Source organism: Ambystoma mexicanum, chromosome 1p (genome assembly GCF_040938575.1).
Source record: "Ambystoma mexicanum isolate Mex_15411 chromosome 1p, UKY_AmexF1_1, whole genome shotgun sequence".
NCBI lineage: Eukaryota > Metazoa > Chordata > Amphibia > Caudata > Ambystomatidae > Ambystoma > Ambystoma mexicanum.
The window spans coordinates 1,010,675,073-1,010,695,260 of record NC_090921.1 but is presented as its reverse complement, the minus strand read 5'-3'; the positions used below and the strand labels follow the sequence as shown (position 1 = coordinate 1,010,695,260).

The 20,188-nt window shown below is 45.0% G+C and overlaps 1 protein-coding gene across 3 annotated transcripts in view; it reads left to right on the top strand.

The window, feature by feature from the left end:
* PDPR (pyruvate dehydrogenase phosphatase regulatory subunit) overlaps positions 1-20,188 on the top strand; it is a 1,147,433-nt gene that overhangs the window by 225,161 nt on the left and 902,084 nt on the right. For all 3 annotated transcript variants that reach the window (XM_069655114.1, XM_069655129.1, XM_069655120.1), the window contains one exon: positions 17,660-17,741. In XM_069655114.1, coding sequence (XP_069511215.1) covers positions 17,660-17,741 — 82 coding nt within the window. The remainder of the gene's footprint in view (positions 1-17,659; positions 17,742-20,188) is intronic.

Here is a 20,188-nt window from a genome sequence, read left to right as displayed (position 1 = left end):
AAAAGTGGAGCACAAGAAGAGCAAGACAGACCGCAGGACGTGAGCGCTAACTCAGCACAGCAGTTCAAGAGGAGGCAAAAGACGGCGAATACCGAGAGGGTGACAACGAGAGAAATTGCCTTGCCCTTTCACATTAAGGCCTGTGAAACCTCCACAGACCGAAACATAAGACCGCAAACAAAGGCCAGCATGCGTTGCAGCAGATGTCAATGGTACATGAGATCCTCCTCCGCTGACAACCAAGCTGGGGAGAGACGCTTTCCTCAGCGGTACCAACCTTGACTCCAAAGAAAAGGAAAGCCAAGCGGTTCATCACAGCTGGTGAGTCGAGGCGATAGTCGATAAGAAACCGAACTGTGTTGAACAAAAAGTAGCAGGCACCTAATTTGAACTTTGAAAGGTTTAAAGATACGATTGAGGAAAGAGGGGGAAAACCAGCAACAGAGGAGGCCGGCACCACGTGGGTGCTCAAGCAGGAAACTCTGGGCGATTACCCGATGGAAGAAAGCCCTTGGGAAGAGGCGAAAAGAGGTCATATAGGGGTCTTGTAAAATCCTCTGTCTGTCGAAAGTCTTCGACCAATAGATGATTGTGAAGCTAAGGGAAATGAATCCTGCATGGTGAGATGAGTGTATGAACAGAGTGTTACAAAAGTTGTCAAGAGTGTACACGGCAGAAGGATGCTAACAAAAATGGGCGAAGCCTGAAGTCCCTATGAACAGCGTGTTGATAGAAGGGAAACCTGATAGAGGCATATCCACAGTAAATTGTTTGAAAAGACATTAAATCTCAAGAAAGTAAGAAAAGCCATAGTGAACCCGGAAAAAGGGAGGCTGACATCTGAAAAGGGTCCAAGCCTGAAGGAGGGAGATCCAGGAATGGAAAGATACCACCCAAAGTTCATTGAAAAAGCAACTGATTACTTCATTTGTTAAATACGGTTCCTGAGGGGTCTACGCCAGGAAGAGGGAGACCCAGGGGCAAAGCCAGAAGAATTGTTTAAAAAGACATTAAGATTTGTGAATTCAAGAAGTATTGGAAGACCTGGGGAAGTGAACTGTCCCCCTCGTCATTTGAGTCCGAGCCCGGCAGTGTGAGGTCCAGGGGTGGAAAGTTGTCACCCAAAGTTTGTGTAACAGAACTTTTTGTTTGTTTGTTTGTTGAATGCATCAGGCCCTCGAAGGCAAGAGACGTTTTATCAAAAAGAGACTTAACCATCAAAGAAACCTGGTTGCTGGTACAGAACTGTCGGCTTGTGCTGGGAAAGCTCAAGCGTGTGCTGTGCTCAGGAGATCCACTTTGTCCCGTGCTCAAAACGTGGGGAAGGGAGACCCCTGGCAATCACATCGTGACTTATTACTTGGAATACCTCTTTCTTTATTGAAACCCTATCCCACACTCTATCTCTAATTAGTTGTAAGGAATTGGCAATAGGTTTTTTCTTTAGTATAGGTACTTTTATTTTGACACAACGCCACAAGGACTGCCTTATTTTTCGTTTGATGGTCGAAGCTTGCTCCCATCTTAGATTTAGGTTTAGATTAGGTGTTTTTCCACCCTGCATTTTCTGCTTAATAAACACCCTTGAACTGTGATCACTTGTCTGTCTTTAGTGTTGGCACCATGAGTTCCTTACAGTTGTTGGGTGAAAGAATGTATGATGATGGATGCTGGTGTGAATGGGAGCGCGATTGCTGTGTGCATGTTGTCTAAATGTGTGCGTTTGTATGTTTATTTAAATGTGTATAATACATGTATGCTTGCGTTATGAGTGAGTGAGTGAATGATGGATGTTCCTGTGAATGAGTGCTTGCTGTGTGTATGTTGTAAATGTGTGTGTTTGTATGTTCATTTATATATTTAAATATGTTTATGGATATGATATGGCATTTATAACGCACCTATACACAAGTGTTTTAAGGTGCGACGAGGCCAGGGAAGGGGAACAGAGGGAAGACAGACAACGATCTTACTAGGCCGGGTGACATTGACATTGAGATTGCGCAAGTGCAGGGGAGGGGGGAAAAGTGCAGGGGGAAATGGGAGGGGGCAGTGCAAAACATAGGATAACAGTAAAATAAATAAAACATTTTTTAAAAAAGTGCGGCCAGCTGGTGGCAAGTGCAAGGGTAAGTGCAGACATCAGGTGTCAAGTGCTGGTAGGGGGCTGTAGGGATACAGAAACAGCCCCTGGATGCAAGGGTTACCAGGGGGGCAGTACAGGTGTGCAACTGGCGAGGACGGGATCTGGGCCCGAGATCAGAGGGTAGCCAGTGCAGTTTCAGTTTCAGCCAGGCGATCAGCAGGGGAGAGGAGGAGAGAAAGCAGAAGCAAAGAGGAAGGTCTTGAGGTGCTTCCGGAACCGGAGATGGTTCTCCTCAAGTTTCAGAGAGGCAGGGAGGCTGTTCCAGAGGGAGGCCCCAGCCGAAGAAAGGGGTCTACCACCAACTCGTTGCTTGGAGAAGCGACTGACCCTGAGGGAGTTTGAGGCGGATGAGCTAAGAGCTTGAGAATGAAGATATTTAGGTAGAGGGAGTTGAAGGTATTGAGGCCCCATGCCTCAGAAGGCCTTATGGACAATGCAGAGGGTTTTGAACTTAATCCTCTCCGCCACTGGGAGCCAGTGAAGAGATTTCAGTCCTGGAGAGATACGATGCCTGGGCTTGAGGCCAAGGGCAAGTCTCGCAGTCCTGTTTTGGATGAGTTGCAGAGGGCAGAGAGTAGAGGCAGGCAGATTTAGAAAGAGGCTGTTGCAATAGTCCAGCCTAGAGAGAACCAGAGCTCTGGAGACAGTGAGCTTCTGGGGGAAGGAGAGGAAAGGAAGAATACCTCTGAGTATATGCCGCTGGCAGTGTGACTTCTTAGAGATGTGAAGAGAGAAGGAGAGTGTGGAGTCGAAGATGACCCCAAGGTTTTTATCCCCGCAGGTGGGAGCAGGAAGAGGGCCAAGAGAGGCTGGCCAGAGAGTGACAGGAAAGGAGGGAGCAGGTTTGCCGATGAGGAGAATCTCGGTCTTACTGGCATTAAGGCAGAGATTGTTGGCAGCACACCACTCCTGGATAGTGTTACGCTCACCTGGTATCCACAGGGGCGCCAAACGGGACTGGCAGGTCTGCTGTTAGACGGCTCACGTGTCTTCTCTGTATCTGTGCCCCCACGATGGTGCGCCTTTGCTTTAAGGATGGCAGGCTCTCCGTCCTGCAGCTGTATGCTGGGGCGTGTAGAGTTCTAGGATCCAGTTACTTCACTGATCCTGTCGAGTCTCAGACAACGTTGACTGAATGAGTAAGTCTTTACCATTAAAATGGTTAGCCGAAGAGTTCAAATTGTTCAGGTTTTCTCTATGTTGTCTTTCCTTTGTAGGTTTCTTACCGATGCGAAAGTTCGTAAAACGCAGAGTTGTTTTTCCCAGAAAAGGTAAGGTCGCACCAGCGTTCTGTGATAAGTCTGTATATGCGCTATGACTCCTCTGTGCGACCGACCTGCTGCTCTCTTATTTTGTAGGTGCTGTAGGGCCGCGTGACGAAGATCAGCGGATCGCTAGTAGGAATGGCCTTCAGGTGAGTATGTCGCCGAGTTAACTTTTCAAATGGTGTTTTTCCCAATTTTCGCTAACCTGATGTTTCTCCTTTCTGTCCGACAGGTGCGGCAATTCAGGCGTGGTGGGCGAACGATGAGCGGTCGCGGGATGGAGGTTCGTTGGTTCGCCGGGAAGAGCAGCTCTCGGGTAGGTATTAACAAAGCGCTGGGTAGGGATGTGGATCCTTGGTCCTAACCTGATGCCTTTTCTTCCTTTGCAGGTTGCTCGAGAAGGAACTGGACTGGCGTTGTAGCTGACTGGCCTGAAGGTAACAGACACAGTGAGCGTTACGCTGCAGGAGTGCAGAATAACGCGAAACGTGTTCTGTACTAAAGGTGTGGTTTATATAGCTTTAGAAAAGTAGTCCCCAGGTAAAGTAGTTTCAGCAACCACACCCAAGTAAATAGTTCCCAAGGCAAGTAGTCCCATCAGCCTGCCTCAGATTGGCCCACACGTGCTTTACCTTGTTTGAAACTTGCCATGTTGGTAATGGCAACATGAGCCTGGCGCCAACGGTGCCAGGAACAAGTCCAGGAGGCCTCTGAGAGAGTCTTTGGGGCCTTAAAGGCCCTTGTGGAAGTCGAAGTCCTGGGCAGGTTGGTCTGCACCTGATGTGAGGGGAAATGGACCGTGACAGATAGCAGACAGACATTCAGACATGAGAGAAAGGGAAGAGGTGGCGGAAGGGAGCCTGAAAATGAGTTGAGTGTCATCCGCATAGCACTGAAAGTTGGGGCAGAGAGCGGCAATGCGGTGGGCAAGAAGTGCCAGGTATTGGGTGAACAGCTAAGGAGAGAAGTTAGATCCCTGGGGAACACCACAGGTAGAGATAGAGATGGAGGAGAGGAAGGACCCAAGCTGGACCTGGGAAGGTCGATCGGAGAGGAAAGAAGTCGGCCAAGCCAGGGCCTGATCAGTGATACCCAGGTTATCACAGAGACAGTTGAGCAGGATGGCATGGCTGACCGTGTCAAAGGCAGAAGAGAGATCAAGTAAGATGCACGTATGCTTGTGTTGTGAATGGGTGCATGATGGGTGCTCGTGTGAATGAGACAGCGAGTGCTTGCTGTGTGTATGTTTGTGTGCTTGTTTGTGCTGGTCCGATCTGATTTTGGAGAGTGGGGGTTGGAGGTTTGTACAACAAAGGCATTTAAAAAATGCCTTTGTTGCACAATCCCCCCTCCCACCGGCCAAAATCGGCTCTCCGTCTGAGATGCTGTGGGGCTCAGAGGACAGGGATGGTATTTTTTTACTGGACATCTATGATGGATATCTAGTAGAAAATACCATACCTGGCCCCCCCAGCACCTTGCATACACACATAATCATGTTGATTGTGTGTGTGTTTGGCACTGTGGGGCCCAGGAAACAGGGATGCCATTTCTTTACTGGACATCTATCATAGATGTGTAGTCAAAAATACTATGCCTACCCACTGGACACCCCAGCACCTTGTAGATTTAGAACATTGGCTAACCTAAAAATGCAAAACATTGGTTCCCTTAAGAATTCACCTAAATGCAATACTTTGGCTTCCCTCAGGAATTTGTCTAAATGCAACACACAAAAAAACACTAAATGCAATACATTGGCTACCCTCCAAATTCATCTAAATTTAGTACATTGGCTACCCTCAAAAATAAAGTCCAGTATATTGGCTGCCAAAACCCTGCTGAGCTCTGTCCATATCTTAGACAACAATGGGACAGCTTTGGATCCATAGCATGAAGTTTTGCTGTGGTCATATACACCCTGTGTAGGAAATTAAATTGAATCAATTTAAATCTAGCATTACGCAACACGCTTCTCACTTTTTCCCATACCTTAAGCCAACCCCGCTCCGATATCGCAAAGCCCTCATCTTTTTCCCATTTGTGTTTGACCACAAGGATCGACAAAATGCTCCCCACCTCAACATCCTATATATCCGGGAAATTGCCTTCACTCAATGATAGCATGGTCTGTAACATTGGAATAGGATCCGGTTCCTCCAGAATATCTTGCAAGAGTTCGCCCATTCTCCTCACCACCCTGACATTTGTTAAGAAAAACCCTTTTGGCATTCCATATCTCCGCACCCATTGCTCGAACATAAGCAGCCTCCCATCCACAAAGAAATAGCCCATTGATTTGCACTCCATAACTTGCAAAGTTGAAAGACCAATGTCTGAGTGCCTTAAGGATAGTTGCTTCATATCCCAGAGGCAATTCAGGACTATACATACTCTTTAGCTGTCCTTTTGCTAGCTATATTTTCCCTGTTGTACATAGGATATTAATTACACATGTCCCCCTTTGTCCCCATCGGATCCCAAAGCAATTCTATGCCTTGCCTGTATTCTGGTAGAGTCCCTATTACCCCTCAAATCTCCCCTTCAGGTCAGTCATCCCATCAGGCTGCAAACTGTAGTTGGGCAGCAAAAAAATGAGTTACAAATTTGGGAGAGCCAGTCTAGCCTCCTGATATCACCTCTGCAACGTCTTCAAGGCCACCCTTTGTCTGCCTGCTGCCCAGAGTAATTCCACAATCTAAGTATCCAACATCTTAAAGAAAATCTGTTTTATCATATAGGGAATATTGGCATAGAAATACAGTAGTCTGGGGAGGATCACAATTTTGCATAATGCTGCTCTACCTATTAACAACAATGGCGATGACTTCCAAAGTCTATAGCGTCCCCAATGTCTGTCATTGCTTTACCCGTTTTGTATACAAATGTTTCCTCCACTTCGTAAAAGACTTGACTACCCAGATACTTAAGATTCATGCTCCCATTTTATCCCTGAATAAGGGAATGTGTCTGTTTTTAACGCTCACACCGGCAAGAGGAACAAATATGGATTCTTCTTTGTGAATCAAGAATCCAGATAATTTCCTAAAGTTCTCCAATATTTCAATAATTATCGGGCTAATATGTAATGGATTACACACATATAACAATACTTCATCTACGTACAAGTATTTACTATGAATGCGTTCCTGCACCCCTATTCCTGTCTCAGATATATAATTCCTAAAGTATACTGCTAAGGGTGCTAGTGCCATTCCAAACAGTTTTGGGGATACCAGACACCCCTGTCTGGTTCCTCTCTCCAAGGTCCATCTGGAGGATACCCAGTGCCCTGTTTCTAACCCTGGCCATAGTACTCTCATACAACAGTCAGATCCACTTCAATATGCCAGGTCCAAGCCCAAATACCTCCAGCACTTTAAAAAACCAGGTCCATTTTAGAGAATTGAACGTCTAGACTAATCAGAAGCTGCTCATTGCCAATCACGAGTGGCTTTTAGTTCATATAGACTACATCTCTCAAGTTGCCTTCTGCAACTTAATTCTGTCAGTGACGCGTCAGCGCCGGTGCGTTAGACAGACATCCGATCCTGTTCCTGGAGGCAATGAATCACCAGGGCCAGGTTAAAATGACATAACCATACCCTCTATACACTGCATCAGATACGTCACACAGTGAAGGCCAAAAGAGTATAGGCATTGGAAAGTTGAAATGTATGCTTCTAAATATGAGGTCATTGATTAAGCACTCGGTCGCAGATCACATTGTTGATCATCATATTGAGCTCTGTGCTATTACTGAGTGGTATGATGCAGCAGGACCTGCCCTCACTTTGGCGGTACCTGATGGCTGTCGTATCTTAAGGAGTGACCATATGCATTCTAGGGGCCGGAGGGGGTGGGAGGGGTAGCTTTACTCTAAAATCAAGCATTGAACATCCGTAAAATTGAGATTGTACAAATCCCAGACTGCGAAGTAATCTGCGCTAAATTTCAAGTAAATCCCAATACTGCAATTAAAGTATTTGTCATTTACAGGCCTCCACATAGTACAGCAGACTTTGTCTAATTTTAGTGACCTTTTAGCCCCCACATTGAAGCCCAACACTAGAACTTTGATACTAGGGGACTTGACCAAACAATCAGGCTTTAGAAGAGCTCATCGTACAGAGTCTACCCTTGAGCGCAAGACCAATATATTGCAGTGTATGGCAGAGGGCAATACCACCATGTTGATGCTCCTGGATCTCTCTGCCGCTTTTGATCTTGTGGATCACTCCATTTTGGCAGAGAGATTACGGGTTTCAGCATATTTTTCTGGTCCTGCCATTGAATGGGTAAAATCATTCCTGGCAGATCGTAGGGAAAGGGTCTTTTCTGAAGATGTCAGGGCTCAGGAGTTCATTGTTTCTTGCGGGGTCCCTCAAGGCTCATGCGTGCCACTTACTCTTTTTTAATATCTTTATGCGCCCTTTATTCGAGCATTTAGATGAAGTTGGAGTGGGATACGCTAATTACGCGGATGATGCCTAGTGCCTTGTTCCCCTGACAGGGGATTACGTTCTGGACTCTGCCTCCCTGAGTTCTACTTTAGAACTTTTCCAAGAATGGATGCAAGCAAATAGGCTGGCCCTCAACAGTTCCAAGACAGAACTTATGATGCTAGGCACTGCTGTCAGCCAAAGAAGCTCAATCCAGAGTATCTTTCTTTCATTATTGCAATATTGTCACTCAACACAAGATCAAGACACTTGGAGTAATTTTTGATCAAAAACTGTCTATGTAAAGTCAGGTTAATTGTCTTGTGTCTAGTACTTGCTACCATCTAAACGTTTGGCCCAGCTACAGTCCTTTCTCTCATCAGCTAATCACTCCATAGTTGCGTGAGCCATTATAGGAGCCAAATTGGATTATTGTTCCAGTCTTCTGCTGGGAATCTCCAAACATGACATGACCCGTCTAAAAGTGATTCAAAATAACAGAGTGCGTATTGTGGTGGGTTTACAAAGGAGAACACATCACGGCTGCCAGGAGAGCCATACACTGGCTTTCTATTCAGTCGAATCACCTATTGCGTTATGTGTATCACGCACAATTGCCTTTCTGGACAAGCTCCCAAGTATTTGGGTAGCCGTATTTCGCGTCTAGCAGCTTGCAGAGTTCTGAGATTTAATAATACCTGCCTCTTTGAAGCACCAAGATCTCATAATACTTATTTGGAGCAAAGATCTCTTCCGTATGCTGCTCCAAGGATCTGGAATGCCCTTCCTTTGGTTCTCAGATCATGTACTAGTTTACATCTTTTTAAACATGACTCTTCCTGATTCTTCAAATGTTATGTTCTCTTTTGGCACCCCCATGCCTACGGGTTTTGTCTTGCGCGCGGTATAAATAAAATAAATAAATAAATATACAATTCATAAATGCATGTAGTATGACACAGCATACAACAATGCATACTCGATCATATAACGTGATAAAATGAATTTTCTTCCTCATGGAAAAGCATCACTCATCTTCTGCTTCAAAAGATGAGTAATGCCTTTGCCATTGTTTCGCATATAGGATTGTTCCCCGAAATGACTGAAATGCTCTAGCCCAAACCTTTCTGGTCAACGGCAATCGATTCACCAGTTCCCGTTCGACGTCCCCTGAGCCCCAGAACAGATATGCCCAAGCTAGTGAGATAACACAATCCCCAAACTTGTGTCTCTCTGGGGTCTGACTAGGATCCATCTAGCAAGCCACAAACTGGAGTTGTAGCCCCAGCGTTTTTGCGCCGATTCATATCAACTTGATTATCTGTCAGTCCAGTTCTTTAAAGATGGGCGGTTGGACATGAATGTATGCTCTCAAATATACATACAAAAGCACTGGCAACACAACCAACTTACTTGGGGCCGCAAGCACACGCATGGAAAAAAGGAAGCTTAATCTAGTAATTTATAACTTGGGATAACCAGTTCACAACCCTCTGAATATTGTGCTGAAAGTGATATGTTGGCACATCATAAATCCCAATTCCTAAATATGTGAATGTGATACAGGCTCACGGGTGGTGTAAATTGAGGGAATAGTCAGAGGCACACTGTCACAGTCCCCTGAGTGAGGGAAAGCAGCTCTTACCCCTAAATGACATAAAGTCCTGAGCACAACCCATAGATCTCAACCATTTCCAACATGTCCAAGGTGCCATGTTTTGGGGTCTTTTAAAAGAACACGAATCACCCACCTAAAAGGCAGTCACCTTTGGGACAACCATTGAGAAGACTGGGGAGACACTGGCTTGGGGAATGCCATCTATGTGATTCAACCTCTGGAGGTGGTATGAGGGGGAATCCACCAGAGCTCTCCCAGTCTCCTTTGGTGAAGGGGGAAGAAGTGGAAATCATCGCATATAGCACAGTGCCCATGTAAGGAACATTTTCCTAAAATATGTCGGCAACATATGTATTATATGCCTGGTGAGGGAAAGGGCACCGTACATCCATTCACACTTAGACCAGCAACATGCAGTGAGGAAGAACCCCAGAGAAAACTGATGTTGGGGAAAGATTAAATATCCCATGCCCACAGTGGATGAATCAAGAGAGTAGATTGGACCCGCCACTGTTACATCCTCTTCAGTTCTAACATCCTTGTAGCTCCTGAGGATAAAAGAGCAAACAGCCTTTTCCACCCTCAATTGATTATTTCAATTAACAGTTTTACTGTTTGGTTTGCATGAGGCTCCTGCCCCTTTCTAGCTGCTTATGGATTGGGTTCTGAAGCCGTATTGCACACTTGCAGGAGTATGCTGTGAAAAGATCCCCTGTTTGACTGTGGCAACGGGCAACAGGCTGGTCCGAGGGACCGGGTGCCAACCCATGCTAGTGGATGCTGGGCCTTGAGTAGGTACAGTGAGGATCCCCAGATCACTCCTTGCACCATTCCCAGGGTGAGCTAGAGACCAGTCACATGAGTTTCCCTAGGGATCACATTGATGCCTATACGGAAGACCTGGCAGGAAGCTCTCTCCTTCCTTTCCCCATTCCTTAGAGGTTGTCCCTTCCAGTCACCTGGGATCAAAATGCAGGCCCGCCCCTTAAACAGAACCAAGCCACCTAGTTCAGAAATGAAGAAACATTGTGAGGACCCAGGGGTTAACCAACACACTCGTCCCAAGTCAAAGAAGGATTCATGATGGTACTTCTGCTACATAGTGTTCTCAAGCAGCATTACTGGAGAAATCTAAAATCATTAACTGTGTTGTAATTTCTTTGGCGGTGCCACCGGAGGAGGTACGCAAACACAGCATATCAGCACTGACAGCGAGACCAATGCAGATTCTATTTCTTTCATTGTATACTAAAAGAAAGACTTTACAGGGAATGTACTGCCTTATATTGTAAACAATGCAAAGATGCTGAAAAGAAACAGACCAACTCACCGCAGCTTTCATGGAGAGAAGAGTGCAGAAATCAATCGCAGTTCAAAATTGTGGCTCGCCATACAATGACCTTAGGCACAGACCACCTGACCCTTCACACCAATCCAAAACCATGCCAACCGCCACCACCCAGACGCAGCCAGTTTGTTTAGACTCCACCTTAGGGGAGGGTGTGAATCAAAATATAAAGGCAGCCCTCAAAAGTCTCCAGAGGTGTTAAAGTAGAAGCTGGAGAGGAGTGCTTGGAGGAGACAGATGAGCAAGAGGCCTATTGCGAAGGCAGGAGGTTGGAGGAATGCGTTAGAGGTGAACGTTGGAGGCTGGGAGGAGGCGGTTGTCCTACAGTAGGTGGTGTACCATATAAGAGAATGTTGTTTGTTGGAAGAGAGTTACCATGTGTGAAGAGTGTTATTGAAGGGAATGTTGACGGTGCATCAGAGAAGCAAAGTACCAGCTGGAGGAGCAAATACTTACATGAAACCTGAGCAGGACAGAGATATAATTCCCCCATATGCCTAGTGAATATACAGATTTCAGCAGGGCAGACGTTTGTGGTATGTGGTGGAATGAGTCTGCAACATCACAGACAAAGGGGGAACCTTTGTTAGACCCTCCCTATCTGTTGGTGATCTCTTGGACAAAACCCAAAGAAGAGCAGCTATGGGAACAGATGCCTAACCAACGCCACCACCCCCTGACTCAGCTCTGGAAGCAGTCTTTGCTGCTAAAGAGATTTGTCAGATGCCTGGACGGTTGGAAGAAGCTCTTTGCCAGGTTCCGGGGCACCCATCGAAAGGGGACATCTGAGCAGCCAAGCCCATTGAAGCAGATCTTGGAAACCTGCAAACTGAAGACAATGTAAAGGTTCTTCTGTGGATATCAGACAAGTCTCTGACATGAGCCAGACAGAGACACTTGTGTCTCAGACTGTTTTATCTTTATTTATTCCCTCTAAGAAATGGAGACAGACCCCAGTTGGTGAAAGAGGGGAGGCCCCTATTCTGTTAATCATTGTTAGAGAGAGACTTGCACCTTCCATGAGCATTACACACTGTCACTTGGAGATACTGGCGCTTGGAGACCCCGTCATCATGACGCTTGCAAACGATGTAATCTTGACACTGCGACGAATCACAGGATATCGTCCCTGCTTCCCTAGTGGGAGCCCCTTCCCATGAGGCCAGGGAGGTGAGGCCTCTACCCGATAGCCTGCCTGGTGGTGGTACTCAGCAGGTGGATCTCATGGGAGGGAATCCCCGCTGTGGAACTGGGGGCGATTATCAGGGATGAATGCAGTATACCCCAAATATCCCATACCCTCCCATGTCTCACTACCTCTACAAGGTAACATGATTCCACACACCTCCATGTACCTATGCAAGGTAGAGCCTCCAAACACCTTTCAAAATACAGATACGAGGAAGAGTAGAGACTCCCTGTATGAATCTTGCAAAAGTACTCAGACGGAGAAGATTTCAAGCCGCCCAGTTGAGAGGAATAGCATTAGTACTGGGACAAAGAAGGGGCGCAGAGTAATGGAGAGCACTCCACTGAACTAACTCCAGCAGTTCAGTCAATATGGACAATCAGTAAGCTGCGATACATAAAAAGGGAAGAAGGACTGAAGAGTACGTGCAGCTCTCCCTCAAGGAGCCATAAGCAGGTCGGCGAAGTGGAGAAGGGAGACCGGAGGAACCGAGATGCAAGGTGAGTAGCTGAAGCCTCCAGGGAGGGTTGAAGGAAGAAGGACCCTTTGTCCTGCTGAGAGCAGACCACAGAGGTCTGCCCGAGAGAAGCGATCGCGCCATGCAAGCCGCCAAAGCACAGTAGCGGCAAGCAGCAGCTGTGGAGATACTGTGCATGGTGCGGATGACGCTGAGAGTACAGTACAGAAGCGATCGATTCCTGTAGCCGGCCGGAGCACGAGCGGAAGCTCCCTGAAGGTAGGGGTTTGCCGGGGCTAGCTGGTGGGAACAGAGGACAGATCTGGGAACCCCTTAAAAAGGGTATAAGTACCCTGGAGTTTAAGGTTGGGAGGAAAGCCTGTGAGAGAGACTTTAAAATAACAACTGTATGTGAAGTAGGGATCTGTGACACCAAGTACAAGAAAAGGTAAGAAGAAATAATTACAGATGGAACAGCAGTCTGGGAACCCCAAATACATTTATACAAACATATATGTAACCATTATACAAACTATAGCAGGGCCTGGCAGGATAGTGAGCCAGGTATTCTATTCTAACTAAAGAAGCCATAATACGAACAATCATAGTACCTGGCAGGATAGCGAACCAGGTCCACCTTGCAAACAGCAGAGAATTGTAAAAAAAACCCTAAGGAGGCCAAGCAAAACCATACCCCTTGGCATTGTGAATTATAAAAGCCTAAGAAGGGCAAGGGAAGAAACCATACCCCTTGGCACTGTGAACGCCTAAGGGAAGAGCCATTAACCTTGTTGTCGTAAATAGGATAAGTAATTTGAAGAGACTTTCTTTTCTGTGCCTGCTATTGACAGAAAATCCTCCAAGAGAACTCTTAGAACATTTTTTGTTTACACAATCTGTAGAACACGTCTCATCACCAGGAGTGAACACAAAGCCTCAGTCCTGAAGAAGGGAGTGACTCTTCTGGACTAAGATCCTTGTTTTTTCCATAGCTAGTTAGTAGCGTAAGGGACTGAAATAGGTTTTGGCACAGGGCGGTGAACTATTTGTTTTAGACGGGCATCCTGACTGAGTCCTTACTATTCAGTTGAGGCAGGGAAATCCCTCTTAGTGTTAGGGACAGTTACGGTTTTCCTCTTTTCTTTTAACCCAAATAAAAGTCTATAACCACAACAATAACACCTGTGATCTCCTCCTGCCATACCCTTACAAATACCTGGAGATACGATCACCCTGACACTGTGGCTCTTGAGCTTTGTAATCATCCATGACACATTCTGTTTGAGTGTAGACAAAGGGAAATACATTCCTAAACTTTATTCTGTGCCTGAGTCTCCGTTCTGGAACACTGACAGGCTGATGTTCTACCATCCTGTCGCAATATATAGATGACATAATTCATAACAAAACCTGGGAAAAGTATGTGTCACTGCTGGTTGGTAGGGCCTTACGAAAGGCTTGAGGTTAACAGCACACGTTGCAAAATGTCGCCTTGCCCAATCCACTGTAAAATATCTGGGATGTTTTGTGGGAAATGGTTTCATTCATCCTAGGCAATAAACATGGCTTCGGTACAAAATGTAATTTGTCAAAACACTACAAAAGCACTTGGATATTACAGGAAGTTTATCCTGAAGTTATTCACTGTGGCAGTACTCTTAATTAACAAGTAAAGCTACAAACAACACTCTGAATTACAGCCTGAAGAACAAGCTTTATGTAGCCCATTTTCATTGCTAATACCTCACTTCTCTGCACCACGACATATTCATAACTAGACAACCCTTAAGGCAAGAAGGGGATATTGCAATGGCCTCCCTTCGTTAAAAGCATGACTAAGACTCCTTGGGAAAGAGGGAAAAAGCTACAAGTTATTGCCTCAATAAAGAGCATCAAAAGACCCAAGACTCTCCCCCCAGACCCTCAGGAAAAGAGAAGTAATTTTACAGGTCTTGCCCTGGTTGATGTGCACCAAGGGTACAGAATTATAACATTCATTTTTCCATTAAATTGTCTACGTTTATCATAATACTGTCTGAATGAAATGTGCCCAAATCTCTCCAAATAGATTCAATGTCTTCCTTCTTTTCCAAACTACTCTCCCAACTATTATGCGCATCTCTTGAAACCGTTCAACCCCAGTCGGAGATCTAACATCCTTCCAACCTTTTAAATCGATTTCTTAATTGTCATTGCAGCTCTAGATAGCCAGCAGTTCAATGGAAAGAAGTCCCCCACTTGTGAGTTACCTCCTAGAATTATTGTTTAAAAAGTGGAATCTATGTTTGTGCAGAATGGTGTTCGTAGTTGCTGTAACTTGCTCAGAGAAAGTCCTGACTGCATTCCCAAAACATATGAGTCCAACATAGCCTCTTCAATAGCTTCACCTGCCTTGCTCTATCCTTTAAATTAAGAGAACACATTGCAGTATTTTCACAGAATTCACTCCACCTCCCTTCAGAGATCTCCTGCCCCAGCGCTTTTGCCAATTGTTCAAGTAAACCAGGATTTCCCCCACTTGAGCTTTGTAATATAGAGTACACTGATGAGGCTATATGGACTTGTCGGCCAATTTGATCCAGTCTTTGCTCAAATTATTTCTGACCACAATTCTTTTCATCAAAGTTATCCGCTTTTTGGATGATCTTTTTAAAAATTGTGCATGCTTTGCATGTACAATCTTTCAATTCTTTTGTAGGATCCACCTCTTGATCCCCAAGACTGTAATCAGTAGATCTGACCTCTGGGTATTAGCCAGGAACTCCATTTCTAATACAAATGTAAGCAGTGATACAGCGTGCTAGAGACAGGGCGTCCAAACAGCAGAGCAGAAGGAGGAGCAGACTAATAGCAAAGGATCTTTGATACAAGCAGCAGCAAATGCAGGGAAAAACAAAGACACACAGCAGTGGGGATAAACTGGAGTCGGAACAGCGTACCAGAGCATTGAGTATCTCCATTCTGACAGTGGCCTTTGTATATAGATTTCACTAAGCTGACGATCAGAAGCGAAATATTCATGGCTTTTAACACGTGAAAGAGTAAGTTTCACACAATTGTGAAAGGTCTTCTCAGTGCTAACGGCGCAATTGCATCCTTAACTATCTCCCCTTTAAAAGCCCCTCATGATGTGCATCACTTTTACAGCAAGGGACAAATCCCACCTGATGTTTTGCTTCAATATGGGCATACACGGTTGATAGTCCAGGCTAGGCGCTAACTATGATCACAGAGTAAACCTATAACACCAATAAACACCCATAGACCAAACAGTCTTGCAGATCCTTTTCTGGTTTCCTCGCCACATAGATTACTGCTTCCCCTTCCCCAAGCATCCAAGCTGCAGGACCAATTGATAAACAGTTGCCATTCTGGTGCTGGTAATTTTTCATCTTGGGTATAGAAGTCTACCGGTAGTCATCACAACACAGAGCTTTTACTTCTCCCAATCTCTGGGATTTCCGCCTTAACACCCTGCTCGGATAAGGGGAATCTTGTAGACTTCCTAGCCTGTGCAGACTGTTTAGACAGGAACTTCACGCTCTAGCATTTGTCCCTCATCCACCAAGGGTGGTTGGGAATAGAAGTGTACACAATCATCTCCTTAAACTCTTCCTGCCTGAACTTATGACCATCCTACTTACTGATGTAATTGCATGTCTATCCTCTTGACGATTGACAAGCCACACCAGCAGGCTCTGGACGATCCCACCAAATATGTGTTGCCTGGCCCACCAAGAACCTCCTTTCTTGTAGTTCAGAAAGTTTTGAGTAAGACTTGCAGGATTGTTTTAAATCATTTGCATTCCCTCCTCTGTCTGCCACTTTGATAGAGTTGATCGAGCGGCACTCAGTTTCCGCAGCCCCTATGTCTGTTATCTTCTTCTCTCTGGCACCCATGGCACAGAGCTGCGTGTGCTCCACCTTTTTTTGCTATTGCAGTGGCCTTCTCTAATGTGGAATCACCACACATACAAAGGCGTTTCTTGTACTGTCAGGTTATTTGTGTGTATTAGGATTTGGTGTCTGATCATTTCATATGGGTCGATGCCTGCTTTGAAATTGGAGAGTAAGGCCAGAGTGAATAAAGCAGAGACATAATTTTCCACCTCCGCATCTACTCGTCTTCTACAATAGAAATGACATCTGTTATTTCCCACGTTTGGTTTAGGTAAGCAATATTTGTCCGGCTGCCCGATGGCAATTTCATAAACATTCACGTCACCACCCCCTACATCTTCTGCACTTAAGGGAGCTAACTCTTTACATGTCTTCTAGCCTTCTGGTCCCATAGCGTGTGGTAACAGGTTGTCCACAGCAGTAGGTAGGAAGCTCTCTGGTAGCTGAACAGTGATTAATTGCATACCTGCTGTGAGCAGGTGACCCGTTGCAGGTAGTGAAATTCCATCTTGTATGTAGTGCGGGCATACCTTTCAGTAGTTTTGGTACATTGCATCTGTGTGCTCAGATAGTCTGTCTAAATTGATGAACAATTCAGAATATGATGCCCGGAAGTCTTAGCATGAAGTGTCAGATTCAGAAGTTAAAATCAGCGATTACTGAATTGGAGTCAAATCAGTATCAGTCATTATGATAATTTCCTGCTTTTCCCTCTCTCCCTCTCGGTCTCCTGGAGTCAGATACATGACTTGCAACAAAACAGATTGCCCTGTTAAACAGAGAATACCCAGGTATTGGAAAAGTTATTATGACAGGGTGCCAGTAGCGTCCAACCTGAGAAATGTACTCGTATTCAGTCACATTCAAGACCTTTTTGTTTGTGCCGGCTGGAGGGTTGCAGCATACTTCTAAATTGGGAAATGATAAGACAATAATGTGCTTTGATCAGTCAAAAGCAGTGCAGGTAAAGGATAAAAAGTGATGTTAGTAGGGCTGGTTTGTGATAATTTCTGTAGACGATAGTTTAGCTACTATTGCTCTACTCTATGCGTTCAGACAGGATATATTGAATCCATGCCAAAAATCGCAAAACCTGTATACATTATTGCAGGCGGTATAGGAACTTCACACTCTCTCTTTACACTAAAACATTTCATTGAGGTTAGTGTTATTTGGTTTACCAAAGGGACTCTTTTCCCTCTGGTATTCAGGACCTCCATCAGGATCCTCTGTATATGCTTCATAAGTTACTTGTGTAATTGTAATATTGTGTGACCATGCTCTGTCTTTACAGGATACACAAGAACAGGGTCCATCTTACTGGCACAGACACAGGACCGACTCATCTCTCTGAAACGCATGGTCTCCCGACTTAAGTAAGTGTTTAGTTTACAGCCTTACAAATGTTTATATTCTTTGTTAACTTAGAAAATTGCTTGAGAAATATCATGGTTAAGAAATGTATTTGCTTTGTTGCTTGTTTGGCAAACTAAATCGAGGGAGTGGTTTAACCCTAACAAACATCTGCAGACCGGTCCCATTTCGGTGGCACTCAGGATTTCACAGCATAGTGTGATTTATTATCTGCCTATTGGCTTAAACTGAATTATTTTGTTTGAATGTTTAGAATGTGAATGGCATGATTGTGCACTAAAAACATGTTTTTATTCAAACCATTCAAAATTCAATTAATGTTGCCTTTTTTATATTATTTCTGGCCCCAGACCTTTTTGGGTCCCCAATGTTTTTTAACTTTTCTTTCATGACCCGAGGGACTTCTGCTGAAGTCCCCATGTCACAGCTGATGTTCTCCTGCCACTGCAGCCATTTCCTGACGTACTGCCTTTGGTGGCCGATATCACTACCAGGATAGAGGGTGCATTTTAAACGGGTCAATTTTGCCCCTATGTTGGTTTTATCACTTTGAAAGTGTGTTGTGGAGTAGGCTCGTGGCGCAACTGTGGTTTAGCATTGGCTACAGCAGGCATCACCTTTACAGTATTAGTAGCCCAAACCACTTATGTGAAAGCCATGTGGTTACTAATGCATTTCTTTAAGCTCTGCTCTTGGGCATTTTGTTTTGGCCCATCCCTTTTTAAATGTGGACAATGGGGCACAGCCTAAATGGCCATTTTGTCTGACATGGTCTCATTCTGAACCTACAGAAGCATCCTTGCCTGCTGTTTAAAATGGTGCAGACTGTTTTAAAGTCTTACAGACTTGCCAATGTACATCCATTGTAGGAGTGCCGGTGTGTTTGGCTGTTTTCTAAGGCCAGTCTTACCCCAGGGTTCATGTATTATCTGTGAGAGGCCTTGTACATTCTTCAGATCAGATCAAACGTCCTGCAGGGCTGCTGCTGAGGATGGTTTGGCACTTAGGATCCGGGTGTGGCCCATCTAGCTGAACCATACTGGCTGATCCCTGTCTCCATTGTCCTTGCATCCTGCTCTGTCCATGTTTATTTTATATTGTATTGTAAATGGATGAAGCGCATCCTGACCCAAAAGTAGTGATACAGAAATTCAACATACCAATAATGTTCATTCAACACAAATAATAGCATAAACATTGTCAATAGGGGTAAACACGCAAACAGTATTATCAGAAAATGGGTAGAGATCTAAAAACTCATCTCCATGATAAGACCCTCATGGTTGATATGAACGTGAAACAGATGAGTTTTAAAGGCTTTACAGAAAGCCAGTAAAGTGGAGAGCAGACAAATGAAGGGGAGCACGGCATTCCATGTACAAGTCTTGGCAACAGAAAGGTCTGGGCAGAATAATAGGCGTGTATTAGGTAGTGAGGGGTTAGTATTAGAAGGTCTAAAATACGTGTGGACCTGAGCCATTTAGATATGTGGAGTTGTGATATCTTAAGCAGAGCCAGTGACAAATTTGGCAGACTCGTGAAGATCATATTGTTGCTGTCCAGGCAAGATAATACAACACCCTTGACAACGGTACACCAATCCGAGGGAGGCAAAACAATGTATCTTCCACAGAAGAACTAACTGGAAAAAAACAAGAATGGATCAAGCGGTTGATAGGAGTTTTCAAAATTAACATCTTAATCGAGAGTAAAACCAACAGACATCACAGAGGACATCTGGGTAGGGGTGTTACCAAGCAAAGAGAGTGGTGAAAGCCAATCTTTGAAAAGTGTTGTTGAAGCAACTCGGTCTTAGAGTGGTTATGTTTAAATGAAAGACCTCTAGTCCTCGATGGTACTGAGACAGTCCCTCAGGCAAAGGTTAAAAGCTGGAGAGGACACCCTTTGATAGATCTAGGTATCATTAGCATAATGGTGCACCTCTAGGGCTGACCTGCACAGCCGATCTCCCAGGGGCTTCTTGTAGATGTTAAACAGTAAGGGTGACAAAATCGACCCCTGAGGATCCCAGCATAACATAGGTAGGGAGCCTGGCCTGGCCAAGCTTAACTGCACAAACTGCAACCAATTTTGCAGAAAGATGAACCAGGCCAGGATGGGTCTAGCTAAACCCTTATGGGAGGATGAGATGTTAGTAACACCTCATGGCTCATGTGCCGAATGCCACTGGCAGATCCAGAAGTAGAAGACCAACCCTGTTATTGTCCAGTATGTGCAAACATCATCCATCACCTGCAGGGTAGAAGAATTGGTGCTGCACCAGTGCAGAAGCCAGATGGCTAGTCCCACAACAAACAGTGATGTGAAAGGTGCTGGGAAAGATATGCTGCTGCACATTTTTCAAGAACTTTAATTAAAAACGGCAAAGATGTGAATGCTCAGTATTTGGTATTGTCCATGGGGTTGAGTCCAGGCTTTTTTTTTTTGC